The sequence below is a fragment of the Rhinopithecus bieti genome, unplaced genomic scaffold, assembly GCF_001698545.2.
Source record: "Rhinopithecus bieti isolate Rb0 unplaced genomic scaffold, ASM169854v2 scaffold_2654, whole genome shotgun sequence".
Lineage (NCBI taxonomy): Eukaryota > Metazoa > Chordata > Mammalia > Primates > Cercopithecidae > Rhinopithecus > Rhinopithecus bieti.
The window spans coordinates 1268662-1284043 of record NW_016804048.1 but is presented as its reverse complement, the minus strand read 5'-3'; the positions used below and the strand labels follow the sequence as shown (position 1 = coordinate 1284043).

The following is a 15382-nucleotide window of genomic DNA, read 5'->3' as shown; positions in this document are numbered from 1 at the left end:
GGGTAAAGTTTTAAATGAAAGAAAATCTAACAAAGTTTAAATTAAAATAAAATCCCCTGAGAAGAAAGGGATCAGAATGGTTACATGGTCCAGAAAGGAAAAGGTGGACTCAATCACAGCTTTGTTTTACCACCTCCACTCATTGTGCATTTTCAGGTTGGGTTGCCCTGACGCACCAGAGATCAGCCCTATCCTAAGGCAGATCACAATGTGTTATGCCACAAGTGATATTGGTAAACAGTGCATTTGGAAAGTCAAGGCTGTAAAACTTCTCATCTGTGAAAGTTTCCAAGACATACAAGAACTTTGGTATCTTGATAAAAAGAATGTGTCTCTAGCCACACTTGGAATCTACCAGGCTTCTGGTTGAGGCCCTATAGCCTCCAGGGTCTCCCTGTCCATATCAATAGATACTGCTTACAGGACCTACCTGACTATAAGCCATTGATTATAGCTATATTTAACCTATGAGAACCAATGCATAAGACCCCCAGTAGTACCTAAATCTATTATAACACTTAGTATATTAGAGTTAGTCATTTAACCAACTCTGCCTGGAAGATAAGGGTCACCAATGCAGAGATAGGTCTCTTCACTTTTTAGTACAGAATACTTAGCACATGCTTGGCCCACAGTCACATAAGGTTAATAGAAAAAAATATGTATTAAGTTATTGCACTGGATAAATTGAATGGCTTCCAGTGGCTTTCAGGGATTCTGGAGAGATTTCCCATAAAAAGGTGAGCCTTCATGAAAGATTTAAAAAGGAGGAAAGGGGTGGAGTATACAACCTCCACTCAGTAGAAAAAGCCACAACAGAATCTTTTGGGTCTTTCTCATCCTTAGAGAAAGGTAGGTAACAAGAGTGTTCAACTTTTTAGAATAAAACAGCAAGGATTGAGCTATAAATGCAGAAGTATTATACTAAGAAAATGCTTCCCAGATATTGTTAAAGCAAATAGTATCATATCCAGCACAAAACCACAGTGAATTGATTTAATCAGACATTATCAGAGCAAGGAAGAAATAACATTCTGGTTTTAATGGCAAAAAAATAATCCCACCTCGAATTGCTTTGCAGGTACTGGTAGCACTCAGCAAGTTGTTCTTTGGAATATCGGGCCTTGGGTTAGGGAGGAATAGGACCACAGAGGCTTTTGTGTAGGAGAACGGCCCAGGTGTGGGGCTGCCTGGAGGTTCAGCCAGGTAGCTGGCTGCTGCAGCCTTGGCATGGCTCCCATCTGGCGTGGAACACACTAAGAACACTGCTGGGTTAGCTGCCATCAGGTGGTGATGGATCACGGGTGTGGCCTGATTCTTGAGGAGCCATGGATTCATTGCAGTGCCGTGGCCATATGTGAACCCTGGCCATGTGTGAGGTCCCCTGGGAGGAGGAGGAGGAGGAGAAAACCACATAATACATCCCCCCTTTCAGCAGCAACCACCGTTGGAACAAGCTAGAGCCTGAGATTTTCCAGGCAGCATGGTCCGCAGGTTAGGAATGCTGCTTCCTGATTCTAGGGGCCTTTAATTTTGGGCAACAGCAAAAGGAAGCGTTGGTTGGCCCCTAGAGATGAAGTATGGTACAGTCTTCACCTTCTGGGCTTCCAGCAAGGGCTCAGAGTTGACAGGAGACAGAATAGCAGAGTCCCAGCACAAGGCAGGTGGAACCTCAGAGGGCTTGCTCAACCTTCTGGTTCTGGTGTTTGTGGGGCCTCTACATCATCTATGCCCACAAGTAATCTGAGCCTTTCCCGTAATAGGAAACTCACTTCTTCTGCAGCATCTCACAAAGTTGGATAACCTTTCTAATTGTAACCCTGCGCAAGAGTCTCATCTCAACCACCAACACAGCTTTCCTCCAGTCCAGGCCTCTCAAGAACCTCTGAGTTAGAGATAGACCTCTTTATAGTGTGGGGTTCTTGTTTTGGATCTTCTGTAACTTAGAGATCTTCTTCGTCTGTAGGTCTTTTTGTCTGCAGATATTCTTGTCCAGTTGTCCTCCAATCATCACTGTCCCTTAGAATTAGAGACTTAAAGAATCCTGATGCCCAAACCTCACTAAATCATACTCTCTGGGGGTAGAGCCAAAGCACTGGTATTTTTAAAGCTCTCAGATGATTCCACTGTATAGCCAAGGTTGAGAACCACTGTCTTGCTCCCTGAACCTGGTCAACTTCTTGGGGTTTATGCTATGGAATCAAGTATCCTAGATTTGAATCTTGCCTCTACCACTTGGGCAATTTCTTGTGTTTTTGTTTTCTCATCTGTTATATGGGGATAATAATATCTACTTCAAAGAGCTGCTAAACCAGCTACATGAGAACACATGTAGGTCAAGAATAGTCTCTGGCATATAGTAAGTTTTTAGTAAGTGTTATATAAAATTTAACTCATGTGCCTAGGACAGGGCCTAGCGAATGTTGACATAATATTTGTGCAATTTCCATGAGATAGGCATTGTTCTATGCACTTTATTTTTGTTGCGTTGAAGATCTCGCATAAGAAAAATTACGTAAATAAAATGCGTCTTCAGAACCTCTTTACCTGGTAGGGTCTATTGTTTCAAACTACCCATTTAACTCATACCCTAGTGAACTCTCTGAACCCCTTATCATCCCATGTGTTTTCTTGCCTCCCATGAAAATCTCCTTAAGAGTTCTACAGAAGATCTGTACCTTTAAAAGCATCCAACATGACTAAATTAAGAGCTCATCAATGGTCAATTCAATATGTTTTGTTGCTTCTTGTTAAGTCTAGTGCCTATTAATGAGCTAGGCATTTAAGAGATGCCTAGTAAATTGTTTGTGGCATGACTAAACTAATGAACCTGGTAAAAGACTACGCTAATGTATTTTTGCAGAAGAGATGGAGAAAGACTGAATTCACATGAATGGTGGGGATGCTGAGAAAAGAGTTCTACAAAGTACCTACTCTGTGCTAGGCACTTTTCACTATCATAAGAAGTGAATGTTCAGGTTATCTCTTGGTGTATAACAAATCACCCCAAACTTAGTCTCTTAAAGTGATAATTAGCTTGCTTGTGAATTTGTTCTTAGGTGATTACGTAGCAGGAACAGCACCTCTTTGTTCTAAGACAGCTCGCCAGGGGACTAGAGTATTCACTTTCAAAACAGTTCCTTCCTGGACTCAAGCCTTTATAGAACCACCCTAGTGGCATAGGCTCTTCACTCCCAGCCCCAGGCTGGCTCTGGGTTGGATGGGTTGGGATAGAAAACTCTTGCCATGAGAATATAGCTCTTCATCTCAGCCTCTCCACTCCCCATTCCAAAGGGAGACGTGTCTGTGCTTGGGGAGAAGCCAAGCAAAGCAAAAGATTTCAACAGCGAAAGGAGGAAACACACCCACTGAGGTTCTCATAGCAACATAATCACGCACAGGCAGCAGCCTATTTCGGTGGGAGCTTGTTTCAGCTCCCCTCCTCCCTGGTTAGTCACAGAAGGGATGCACAAGCAGAAGCAGTGCCGGGTGGGGGCAGAGTGTCGGACTGAAAGTCAGGAAGCTGGGGAGCTGGGTCCTCGGCTTGCTGATGGACCATGGGCAAATGTCCTCCTTTCTCCAGTCTTGGGGTCCTTATTTGTAAAATAAGAGGATTGGACCACAGAGCGGTGAGAATCGTTTCTTTTCTGATTTCCTTTGATTGCACAAACACTGAGACACTTTTGGTAGGGGATTAGATGTCTCTGAGAATCTTTTGTCTCTGAGAAGATGCCTAGAGAAAAAGGAATTAAACAGGGGAAAAGTCATCCTCCAGATTCACATCATTTATTTCCCTACCACTCTCTGCACGTTGGCAGGATGTGAACGGGAAGAACGACTGGGTGTTGTCAAGGACTCTGCTCACTCACCCCCAGCTCTAACCCAGGTCTGTGTTCTGAGAAGGGAAAAGGTTAAGGAGGTTAAGGTCATATTTTTATTCAAGTTTTCACACACACACACATGCACACACACACAGTCTCATTAACTCAAGCCTCTTGCTACATTTTCATCCTTCTCATTCTTCATCCTCTCCTCTATCCCTCACTTCTCACCTCTACTTAGTGCAATGTATCCTCTCTTTCCCCGAGGACCAGATGATGGAGGCATATTTCGTACTGAGAAAGATTCTAGCCTTTTTCTTCAATGGACTCTGGGGTTAGTTGAGGACAGTCAGGCTCACACTTTCCAGTTATCAAAGGTGATGATAAAAGCAAATAGGGCATTTGGGAGGGACCTCCCCCAAACAAGTACAGAGATGACGTGAAGACAGCTGGGTGCTCAGGCAGCATCTTTTAGGTCTCAGTCCCTGACTTGTAGGCTGAAAGCTTAAAAGTGCAGCTGCTTTAAGGAGCCAGCCTGAGTGTCCTGTTGCAAAGGGAGAGGCAGAGTGGGGTCCCCCGCTTTTGTTCTATCTCCCACTGCCCGACAGATGGCCAGTAAGACAGAGAAAAAGCAGCTCTCAAAGTGAAGACAGGAATGCATTGTATAAAAATTCACACCCCCTGCTGCCGCCTAAACTCCCTTAAAAAAGGATCAAGAGAATCCTGATGGGTGCGTGACATCCTCCCTCTCTCCCATAAAAGGGACTTCAAAATCTGGCGATGGTGGGGGAAGGGTGAGGAGGAATAAGAGAAATGCGTGGGCAGGGGGCTGCCAGGGAAGACTGGAGTTGGGGGGGCGGCGGGCACTGCAGTCTCGCATTTGACTTTCTCCCACCCTCTTTCCCAAGCCACTCTGGCCGCCACCTTTGCCCCTTCCTCTCAGCCTGAAAGGGGCTTGGAGTCCCAAGGGCTTTGGGTACAGAGAGTGGGAGAGAAGGATAAAGAATGACACCACACTTACCCCTAGAGTTGAAGGAGTTAAGGACCCTCCCCCATCCAGACACCCACCCTTTCATTCCCCAAACCATAATTCGCCAAGGAAGGATCCAGGAACTAGCAGAGGAGCGGGAGAGCTGGGGTGGGACGGGGTGGGGAGGGTGCGAGTTCACTGTGGCCCGGTCTCGCCCGGAGCTCGCCCTAGGTGGGAGCACGCGCACCGGGTCTAAGAACCTGCAAGAGCCTTGCCCGGCGCCTGCTTTCTCTGGGCCCCCAGCGCGGGCCTGGTCTCCGCGCAAGTTGTGCGCAGCGCCAGGGGAGTGGAGGCGGCCAAGACCCTCGGAGACTAGGGGAGGGGGCGGGCCCGGGGGCGCTGGGGGCCCTCGGTCTGCGCCCAGCCGCCGCCTGCTCCACCGAACCTCCTACCCCGCCCCCACTCACCCGGCTCAGCCCCTAGGAGAGACGCGCAGGAAGCGTGTTGCTTCGCCCAGCGGATCGGCAGAAGTTGAGAGGAGTTGGCGGCTGCCTCTGGCCGGCCGGACTTTGCGAGCAGCCTGGAGAGGATCCGCGACCGCCGCCGCCGCCGCGGAGCCTTCAGGGCTGCTTCCCTCGCGCTTAGCCCGCAGCGCGGGTGGAGAGGGGCGGGGAGGGGGGTCGGGGGCACGAGAAGAACTTGAAACTGTGTGAAGGAATCCGGAGCAGATGAGAAAGGAGGAAAATAAAACAAAGTGGAGACTGCAGAACAGACTCCACTGTGGCTGACTGTGCCGGCTGACGCTCCAGCAGAGGGGCTGGGTTGGATTTTTCTCTCCCATTCTCTCGCTCTCTCTTTTAAAGCTACACCAGCTCTCTCTCTTTCTCTACTATCTCTGTATCACCAAATCCTTGCTGGCTCTTATGGGCATGAAACACTCCTCCCGCTGCCTGCTCCTAAGGAGGAAAATGGCGGAGAACGCGGCCGAGAACACCGAGGTAAGGAGGCGAGCGAGCAGGGGCTCTCGGAGACCCCGCCGCCCACCCGGACCACCGCGCCGCCGCCGCCGCCGCTCAGCACCGAGTGCCAAACTTTCCCCAGCTTCATCCCGCTTGCTTCTGCCGGCCTCCGTGTGTGTGTGGTGTGTGTGTGTGTGTGTGTGTGTGTGTGTGTGTGTTGGTGGGGGGTGGGGGGGAAGTTCATGTCTCAGGTCCCCTCCCTTTTGAAAATGCAAAACAGTCACTCTCACCCCATCACCCTCTCCTGCCACCCGCTGCTCCCTTCTCCTGCCCCCAAGTCCCAAACCCTGGGCAGCCGCGCTCCCCTGCCCTCTCCTTTGGGCTCCGTGAGGGCTCCCGGGTCCCGGCTTTGTGCAGAGCTGGGGTGGGTAATCCTGGGGCCAGGTCTGCTCCCTGCAGTGTCTTGACCATCTCCTGCCGCTGCCTCAGCTTTACCCTTCAAGCTCGAGTCGGTCCCCGAGCTCTCCGTCCCCGCAGCAGCGCGGAGAGCTCCCGGCCGCGGGGGCCGAGCCGGCGGGAGAGCTTGAGCACCTCCTACAGACCCTCCGGCCCAAATCTGGGCCAGAGAGAAGTCTGCAATCGTCAGATGTCAGAGCCGCCTCTGGGGCGCTTAACCCGGCAGGGCACAAGGGCCGCGGCCACCTTCAGCACCAGGGACAGCGTCCGCCCCTGCCGCAGCCGAGCCTGCGCGGACTGTGGGGGCTGCGCGCCGCCCGCTGCAGTGAGAAAAGGGTCTGCAGCCGCTCGTCCCGCAAGGGCTTTGGAGGAGGTCGCTGTAGCTCCGCAAATTGCGTTCTTGGCCCCCGCCTTCGGCGGCCTTTTTCTCTACTCTCCAGCTGGCCCTGAGCCGCAGAGAGCCCTGCTGGGCTTTGTGTCCCAAGACTCGAGGCTGTGATCCCTCGCCTCGCCCTGACCCCGCTGTCATTACAACAACCGGACTATTCCGTAGGCTCTGGGCACCTGTAGTCACGAAGGGGATCAGCGTGGGCAGGCCCCTTACCTTCCTGGAGAAACGGTGCGCCGAGGTGGGGGCGGAGTGGGGCATGTGTGTGAAGATCATCCCTTACTCAGTGGCAGGAAAAAGACACAGAGAGCAAACTCCCGGGCTCTATTAATAGCTGGGTGTCTGGTGGGGCTGCCGCACATTTCACATATGGTTACCCATATGCAGCGGGGGGCGGGGATGGGGGTGTGGCGCGGGGATTGTCCCTCTGTCTTGCCGGAGTGCAAAAAGGTAGAGAGACCCTTCCTGGTCTTCTTCCCTTGAGGTCTTAACTCTGCTGCTAAAACCCCTACCCCACCGCGTAGGCAGCAAAGCTTTATAAATCCCCATTCTCCGAGAGACTAGAAGCAGCATGCATCTGGCAATTGTCGATTTCAAAACAAACACGCTCCGGGACTTGAAAGCAGTGGGGCATTCAGTAGCGAGTGCTGTCTCCTTGAGTTAGGGCAAAGCCTGCATGCCTGCCGTCCCCTCACCACTTCCTCTTCCCCAGCCCCCACCTGAGAGCAGACATTCGGCATGATGTGCAGTGCGAGGAGGCTAGCCTCCCAGAAGAAAGCCATCCTTACCAGTCCCCTCACCCTCCGCGCTCTGATCGCCCACCTGCCGAAAGGGTTTCTAAAAATAGCCCAGGGTTTCGAGGCCGCGCTTCTGTGAAGTGTGGAGCGAGCGGGCACGTAGCGGTCTCTGCCAGGTGGCTGGAGCCCTGGAAGCGAGAAGGCGCTTCCTCCCTGCATTTCCACCTCACCCCACGCCCGGCTCATTTTTCTAAAAAAAGTTTTTGCTGGCCCCTTGGCCTCGTACCCCCGCTGCCGCTTGGGGTCTGGGTGCAGACCCCTGCCAGGTTCCGCAGTGTACAGCGGCGGCTGCCGCGCTCTCCCAACCTCGGCGAGGGTTAAAGGCGTCCGGAGCAGGCAGAGCACCGCGCGCCAGGCTATTTTTACTTGCTTCCCCCGCCGCTCCGCGGTCCCCCTTCTCAGCAGTTGCACATGCCAGCTCTGCTCAAGGCATCAATGAAAACAGCAGTAGGGGCGGACGGGCTCCTGCGAACAACAACAAAACAAACAAACAAAAAACCACGTCGCGTGCGGGCCACTAATGCAGTGCGGGGAGGGACGGACCCAGCTGGGGCTCCTTGGAGGGGTGTGAGCCAGGTTGGCGGATCAGTTCTTAGCAACTTCCCTGCAGAAGGGGTAGAACCCAGACTTGGTCAAACGTGCCTAGCGGAGGCATCCAGGCAGCGTGACAATCACTTGGTTTCCCTCCAGGAACTGGCTGTTTTTGGAATAAGCCAGGACTAGAGCAGCACTTCTAAAAGTGGGGTGTTGTGGGCTTGCCTGCATTTATGGTGGATGAGAGCGGCAGGAGCACGCCTCCATGTGTGTCAGTGGGTGGTGGGGAGCGTGGTAGTGGTCCTAGTTCTGAATTCCACGTCTCTTTATCAAGCACCGGCTCTGTACCAGGAAAGCTAGGTACCCAAGTTCCAAACATGAGGACCACCTGGTCCCTGCTCTCGGGGGGGCTCACACTCTGGTGGACAACTGTGATGGATAATCCTGTAGCCACCTTTTCCTTTTTGTTGTTTATCTCATTCCATCCTCACAACAATACTGGAGTATTCATTTCTTATCCCCATTTTACAGTTGAGGACACCGAGGCTGAGGTCAAGCAGTAGCTGAAAGTCATCTGGTGGGTTAAGTCAGCCCTGAAACACAGATTGCCCCCACTTCTGATTCATTGCTGTTTGCCCTACCCTTGCTATTTCTAACAAGATGCCATGTGTGAATGGGAGTAGATGAGGAGTGGGCGGAGAGGAATACTTTGGAAGGGAGAGATGCAGTGATGGGGGTGGGCAAGGATGGGAGGAGGTATTCGTTCACAAGGTAAAGATACAGAGAGATACTCCAACCATTGGGCAGGAAGGGAGCAAGTGAAGAATAAAACTACTTACATTGTGACCAGAGCCTCCCTCCACAAAGTGAAGTAGCCAGCTAGGGCATGAGAGCATCAACATCACACGCTTGCTGGGCACTATTGGCAATGGGTGGCCCCGGAGGCACTCTTCAACCACTCTGACCTCAATTCCCTTCTCTGTTAACTTGAGCTGATTCTCCTCATGGAATAGGGCAGGTATGGGTGTAAGGAAATGCCAGGACAGCCCCCAGCACATGACAAACACGCAGTAGTGTTAGTTCCATGTATGCTTTCTCCTGATCACTCAGCTATGCTTCTCTTCCTCAGCTAAGGGAATCACCATTCTCCTGCCAGCCTCTTCTCCTTCTCCCCTGTTCCCTAGGTGTCTTTCAGAAACCTCCTCTGTGGCCTTCTGGAATATTTGCAAAGCCTCCAGTCCCACTCTCCTCTTCAGCCCATTGTCAGTGCCCAAGACAGGTCATCTCACCTCTGCCCTCACTAAGGCACTTGCCTCTGAACTGCTGTTCCTCTTCTCAAATCCACCCTCATAGTCCTACCGTACTGGATCAGCTTTTGGAAGCACAAATCTGCTCATGATCAGGCAGCTCTTTAAAAGCTAAGAAGTTGTCCTGTTGCCTACAGGACACTGAATAAAGCCCAGTTTCCTTAGCATGGTGGGCATAGCCCATTAATACCTGCATCATGCAAATCTCGGAAAAGACCTCTGACTGCGTAACTGAATGCTTTTGTGCATACTCTTCCCTCTGCCTGTGCCACTCTTTCCCCCTTCTCTCTGGAAAACAATCTTTTTCAACCTGCAAGACCCGGCTCAAATGTTACCTCCTCTGGGCAGGCTTCCCAGATCTGCCATTTATCCTCTCTCCCCAGGGAGGGTGATGTCTCTTTGTTATGTGTTCCTAACCCCTGTCTCTCACTTTTCCTATTGCAAGATAATTGGCTTTTTGTGTGTCTATTTATATGTCTATTAGATAATGCACTTTTTTTTTTTTTGAATATCCTGTTCTTAGTACTGGGCCTCACACACAATAAGTAATAAATGTTAATAAATGTTGACTGAATTGATGTTTGTGATTGTAAACAAACTCTTGAGGCTTCTGGGCTTTAGTCACTCATGGCTTTCTGGAAATTGGGATTCCTATCTCCCACCACCCCACCTGTCTCCTGTACTTATGTTGCTGTGGACCTTTGAAACTCAAAATGGGTAAATATTCTGGGAATCAAGGTGCTGAAGCCAGTCAAATCACGGGTACATTTTGGTTCTTCCTGTACCTATTCAATATTCAGTAATGATTGACTCTTATTATGGAGTAGTCATTTGAATAGCAGATAAATGGATTAATCACAATTCCTAATTATGAACCATGGGGGATAATGGACCCTCCTGAGCTACTGCTTGCTTTACTGATTCTTGGTGAAAGTCTGATGCATGATGCATTATTTATGGTGATGACTCCCTGATTAGGGTTTTATCACCTCAAAGGAGAGCCCCCAGGAGTCAGGTAACAGTTTTAGCAAAGAGTCACTTTGGAGACTGTTTTTTGTTTTTTTGTTTTTTTTAATGTTCTGTTGACTTGCTGGCCCAGGGAGAGGGAATAATTACAGGTTGGAAAAAATCCTACAGTGTGACAATGAGATTAGGGGTTGCAGTGAGTTATGGGGATAACTGAGCTGACTTCTGGCATGGTGTATCTTGGTGGTTTTGGCTAATAGATCTTTCTCCTCAGGAAGTTGCTTTCAGCTGAAGAATGTGGTCCCATTATTACAGGGGTCAGGGAATTGAGGAAGAGGAAGAACCAGGCCCAGTTCTTTGAGGATGGTCTTCATCTATGTCTGTTTCTGCAGAGTGTGTACACTAACTAGTAGACTATGGAGACAGACTTCCTGGTTTTCAATCCAGCTCTGGACCTAGCAGATGTGTTGCTACATCGAGCAAGTTGCTTATCGTCTCTGGGCCTTTTAAGAGTGTTGTGATGATGAAAAGGGTTAATTCATGCAAAGGAATTAGAGCATTGCCTTATACATGGTGAGTTCTCAATAAGCATTTATGATTATTATCCTGTTAGCTTTTAGGAGTCTTGCCAAAAAAGTGCAAACTGAAAGTATTCTCCCACTTTCTCATTTCTGTAGCTGAAATGATCCATAAAGCCCTAGTCTGTGTCACTTTTTCCTCCCTCTGCAAACACCAATTTCAGTCCTTAAGTGAGCTCAGGAGAATTAAGAAGATACCCACTTTTTTTGCCTGGCGAATTTGGCTTTTCGGAGAGTCCTAAATTGGCTTTTGGCTGTCAAAGATGGTGAAACACAGCGCTCCTGTCTCCAATTCAGGAGTGGTTTTCATTTCCTCCTTGCTAACTGCAATGTGAAGTGATTATCACATACCAGTGTGGAACATGCAAAATCTGTAAAAACAGTCCTTACACCTTGGAGTCTACTCTGCCAGCAGGGGGAAAATGGGCAGCCTGAAAATACGTGAACAGCCAAGGTAATTGAAAGCAGCCTCTGTGTGTGAGAAGCAAGCAGGTGGTGCTGTTGTGAACTGGCTTAGTCACAAGATAGAGTGAGCACAGGCTAGAAGGGACCTCTGAAAGGTCATTCTGTCCATGCCTCCGTCTCTGAGAACCAAACCCAAGATGCATTGTTGGCCACTCGGTCTCTTGTTAAAAAGCTTCAGAGAAGGGAATTTCCCCCAAACTCCTCGAGTGTCTCAGTAGTGGGAAGTTCTCCCTGAAGCCTGAGCTCAAACTCTTCAATTGCAATCTGAGTCACCTTCGTTTATGTTATTCTGAAAAGAGATGAAAACTGGCTGGTTACCTTTCCGTTTGGGGTTGTCCCACCCTTTTTACTAGGTTTTGTTCCAATTGATTCCAATCCCTTTTTCTGATATTCTGATATTAGACTTCTAATAGGAATAGCTAAGAGAGGACTGCTTGAGATTTGCCTCTCCAGTATTATCCAGCCAAAATAGCCACTGGATATTTCACACATCAAATGTCTTTTCTTACTTCACTTGTTATAAGAATTCCCTCAAGCATCACAGTTTTTCCCATATTTGTAATGAGTGGCCCATAAGTAAAGATCTCTTTTTAAAGTGTAATTTTATATTGAGCAAACAGCTTGATGTGCATATTTTCATAAAGTCATAGAATCTTAAAGCTGGGTGGAAACTCAAATCATTTAAATCAGGAGATAGGAACTACTTGTCCAATATCACAGAGCTCTTCCGTGTTGGGGTCGAGACCCTGTGGACTCCTGGGTCTATGCTCTTTATACCTCCTTTAAACATAGCATCTCATCTATTGTTTTTATTTTTTGTGCCAATTTTCTGGTATATCCTGATCTGTACTGTCTAAGATCAGTGTTTCTCTCCATAAGGTCTAGGAATCGTGCATAGCGAGAGCTCTCTCCTTCTTGTAGAACTTAGAATGCTCGCTTATCACATTGCATTGTGTGTAATGCTGTGAATTACATCTATCCCCATTGTTGGATTAATAAACTGAAGCACAGAGAGTTACTGTTATTTGCTCAAAATCCCACAGCTGGTAAATGATGAGGCTGGAGCTCAAAGTCTGGTTTTCTAATCGCCAAAATGCTTTTTCTCATCCGCTAGGCTGTGAAGGCATGAGAAGAACCAGAGTAGAAACTTAAAATGTGAAGAGAAAGGGTGGAGAAATTAACAGGAGGAAGAATGTGGAATGGTGAATTTGGAAGAAACCTAGGAAGAGACACCAGCCCCGCTTTCCTTTTTCCAGGACTTCTTTTCTTGCTTCCACCGCCATCTTGCCATCCTCACTTTCACAGTCTCCAATACTATGCCGTGTGGGTGACAGGGGCCTGACATAATTGTGGCAGGGACAGCCGTCACCTCACTCTCCCTGTGCATCTAAACTATCCCTAGGCCTGGGTTCCTAGCTGGACCCAGTAGACAATGTACTTGTCTAACAAAGTATAGCTCTTTGGAAGTTTGATCCTAGGCCATCAGTCTTAGATCTGGACTCTCATCCAGCTACTTTACTGGGATAAAATGAATACTGAAGGCTCCAGGACAGGAACTTTGTTTCTTAAAATTTATCTTTGTAGTTTCATCACCTGTATTACCCTCCTAGGACTGCTGTAATAAAGTACCACAAACTGGGTGGCTTTAACACAAGAGAAATGTCTTCTTCCACAGTTCTGGAAGCCAGAAGTCTGAAATCCAGATGCCAGCAGCGTTGGTTCCTCTCAAAGTCTTCATGGAGAATCTGTTCCTTGCCTTTCTTCTGGCTTTCCGTGGTGGCCAACGATGCTCAGCATTTCTTAGCTGTAAACACATCATCTGGTCTCTGCCTTCATCCTCACAGTGTATTCTTTCCTGCGTGTGTCTATACGTCTTCTTATAAGGACAACAGTCTTGTTGGATTAGGGGCCACTCTAATCCAATATGACTTCATCTTGATAACATCTGCAAAGACCCTATTTTAAAATGAGCTCACAGTCCACGGGTACTGGGGGTTTCAGACTTCAACGCATCTTTTTGGATGACACAATTCAACCCATGACGTTACCCAGCACAGTGCCTGCCATATAGCAAATGGTTGATGAATGGCCTCAGAAGAGTTGCAAAGTCTGAGAAAGTGGTCTCTCTCCCTTATCCCTTTCCTGCTTCTCATGTAGCTGCACACTGCACCCACTGGCTTCCCACGGTCTTTATCATGGCTTTTTCCTTGGGCAGTAGCAATCACTATAGCAAGAGTTACCACTGTAACATACATATTACGTGTTGGGTGGTGTGTAAACTTTGTAAACATTGCCTTATTTAATTTACTCAACAACATTGCAAAGCAACTCTTATTCTGTTTTGCAATTAAGGAAACTGAAATTTTCAGAGTTTAATTATCCTGATCAACATTATGGAGCCAGTAAGTAGCAGAGCTGGAATGCCCTCTGCTGTTGACATGGCCCCCTTCCTCTCTCTTGTCCACACTCCCAACCCCAAGCTTGTCCTAACCTTTGCTCCACACCAGTTCCTACCCACCTGGAGATTTGGAAGATACACTTCCAGGTGTGGAAATGAGCCTCCAACTGACAGGAGCTTGTGGCCCTGTAATAGGCTCCCTGGGTTAGATCCCCTCATCCTCCCAGTGGTTTTGCTTTGTAGTTGTCAGAGGAATTACTTTAGTGGCAGACTTGGGCACTGATCAGCAGTGTATTTGAAGGGCTATTCTGGAGGGTAGGAAGGACAATGAATAAGCCATGTAGGCCACCAACTTCTCAGCCTGCAGCAGTTTTGTGTGGGGGTTAATTGTGTAGGCTCTGGGGTTAGTGCGGGGTTACTAGTTGGGTTCAAGCTCAACTCTGCTGCTTCCCAGTTTGCACCACTTACTGCAGTTAACTGTGTGTGGGACTCATCCTTTACGCTACGTATGGGCAATAGTGCATTATCCCATAGGGTTATCACAGGGACTAAGTGGGTTATTTCACATAAAGCACATGTCTAGCACATGGTAAATACTCAAGAAAGATTAGCTTTATCAGTAATCTGGGCTTACCCAATAGTGGATGAAAGGAGAACAGATAAGTACAGGGCATTTTTGGTGACATTGTGGAAGCAGCACTGGGACGGGCGGGAGCAGAGCAGTTGAGGGAAGACACCTTTGATTCAGGGAATTCAGTCTCGGGTCAGCCAGGTGGAGTCAAGAAAGCAGCTGAAGGCAGGGCTCTTTAGCTTCCCTGCCCAGAGGTCCACTGTGCCATGTGAAGCCCCCAGTTATAGGAGGAACAGAGAGCCTCTGTGACCCACAGGCTGCCTGCCACTCTCCAGGCTCACTCTCAGCTTTGGGATGTAGAACTCAGGTGTCCGTCCACACCTATCAGATGAAAATGAAGCCTGATGGAGTTCCTACAGGTGTGAGGGAATTGGGGTATGGAAGAGAAGTGGTCATGCTCTACGGGAGGCTCCCTGGGGGTAGACAATGCTATCTCAAGCTTCTCTCGGGCTTGACGCCCCACTCAAGCCTTGCTCAATTCCTACATGTTGATTACTGGACTGATTGGTGACTTTCCCCTGTGTTCCTACTGAGAAACTGAGGCATGGATAGGAGATAGGAGAGATGCCGAGGCTGACATGACAAATTGGAGGTTTAATTATTGAGTTAAATTCCCTGTCTTCTTGGCACTAAATCCCACAGAATATAAGCTGTGTGAGTGGCACAGCTAAGGCCAAATTGGGCTAATGCCACTATAAAGGGAAGGCTGTTAACAAATTCCTCAATTAGGGCCCCATTTGTCACTCTATTGTGAAAGACCATCTCTTGTTAGCTAAAGTAAAGTGGTGGCCTTTCAAGCCTGGGTCTCCCAGAAAATGAAAGACTGTAATTCCCACAGTCACATTAAATTCAAGGATTTCATCTCTCTCTGACAAGCAGTTATGACAGTAATTCTCTGGGGAGGCTCAGTCAAAGAATTCCACAAACGATTATAGCCCATCAGAAGTGTAGATAGGGCCCTAATTAAGGCATGTTCTCTATTAACATGCATTAGTTCAGTTTTTGCCCACAGGTACGTAGTAGAAAATTGATGACTACTTTTATTGAATGAGTCAGGAAAATAAACCTGTATATAGCACATGCTATTCCTTTTGTTAGAATTCTTTTTCTTC

General features: G+C 48.4%; 1 protein-coding gene and 1 long non-coding RNA gene across 3 annotated transcripts in view; one reads left to right on the top strand and one right to left on the bottom strand.

Annotated features, from left to right (window-relative positions):
- Positions 1 to 3015: 3015 nt before the first annotated feature.
- Positions 3016 to 6898, bottom strand: LOC108522569 (uncharacterized). The gene is made up of 2 exons (XR_001883527.1): positions 6811 to 6898; positions 3016 to 3733 (listed from the first exon to the last, which is right to left on the bottom strand). It is a non-coding gene; the product is annotated as an uncharacterized LOC108522569 (long non-coding RNA).
- PRMT8 (protein arginine methyltransferase 8) overlaps positions 5293 to 15382 on the top strand; it is a 97257-nt gene continuing 87167 nt past the window's right edge. Inside the window, exon 1 of one of the 2 annotated variants that reach the window (XM_017862829.1) lies at positions 5293 to 5789. In XM_017862829.1, the coding sequence (XP_017718318.1) occupies positions 5715 to 5789 (75 nt within the window). In that variant the 5' untranslated portion in view covers positions 5293 to 5714. The remainder of the gene's footprint in view (positions 5790 to 15382) is intronic. The other variant, XM_017862847.1, reaches the window with a different exon arrangement.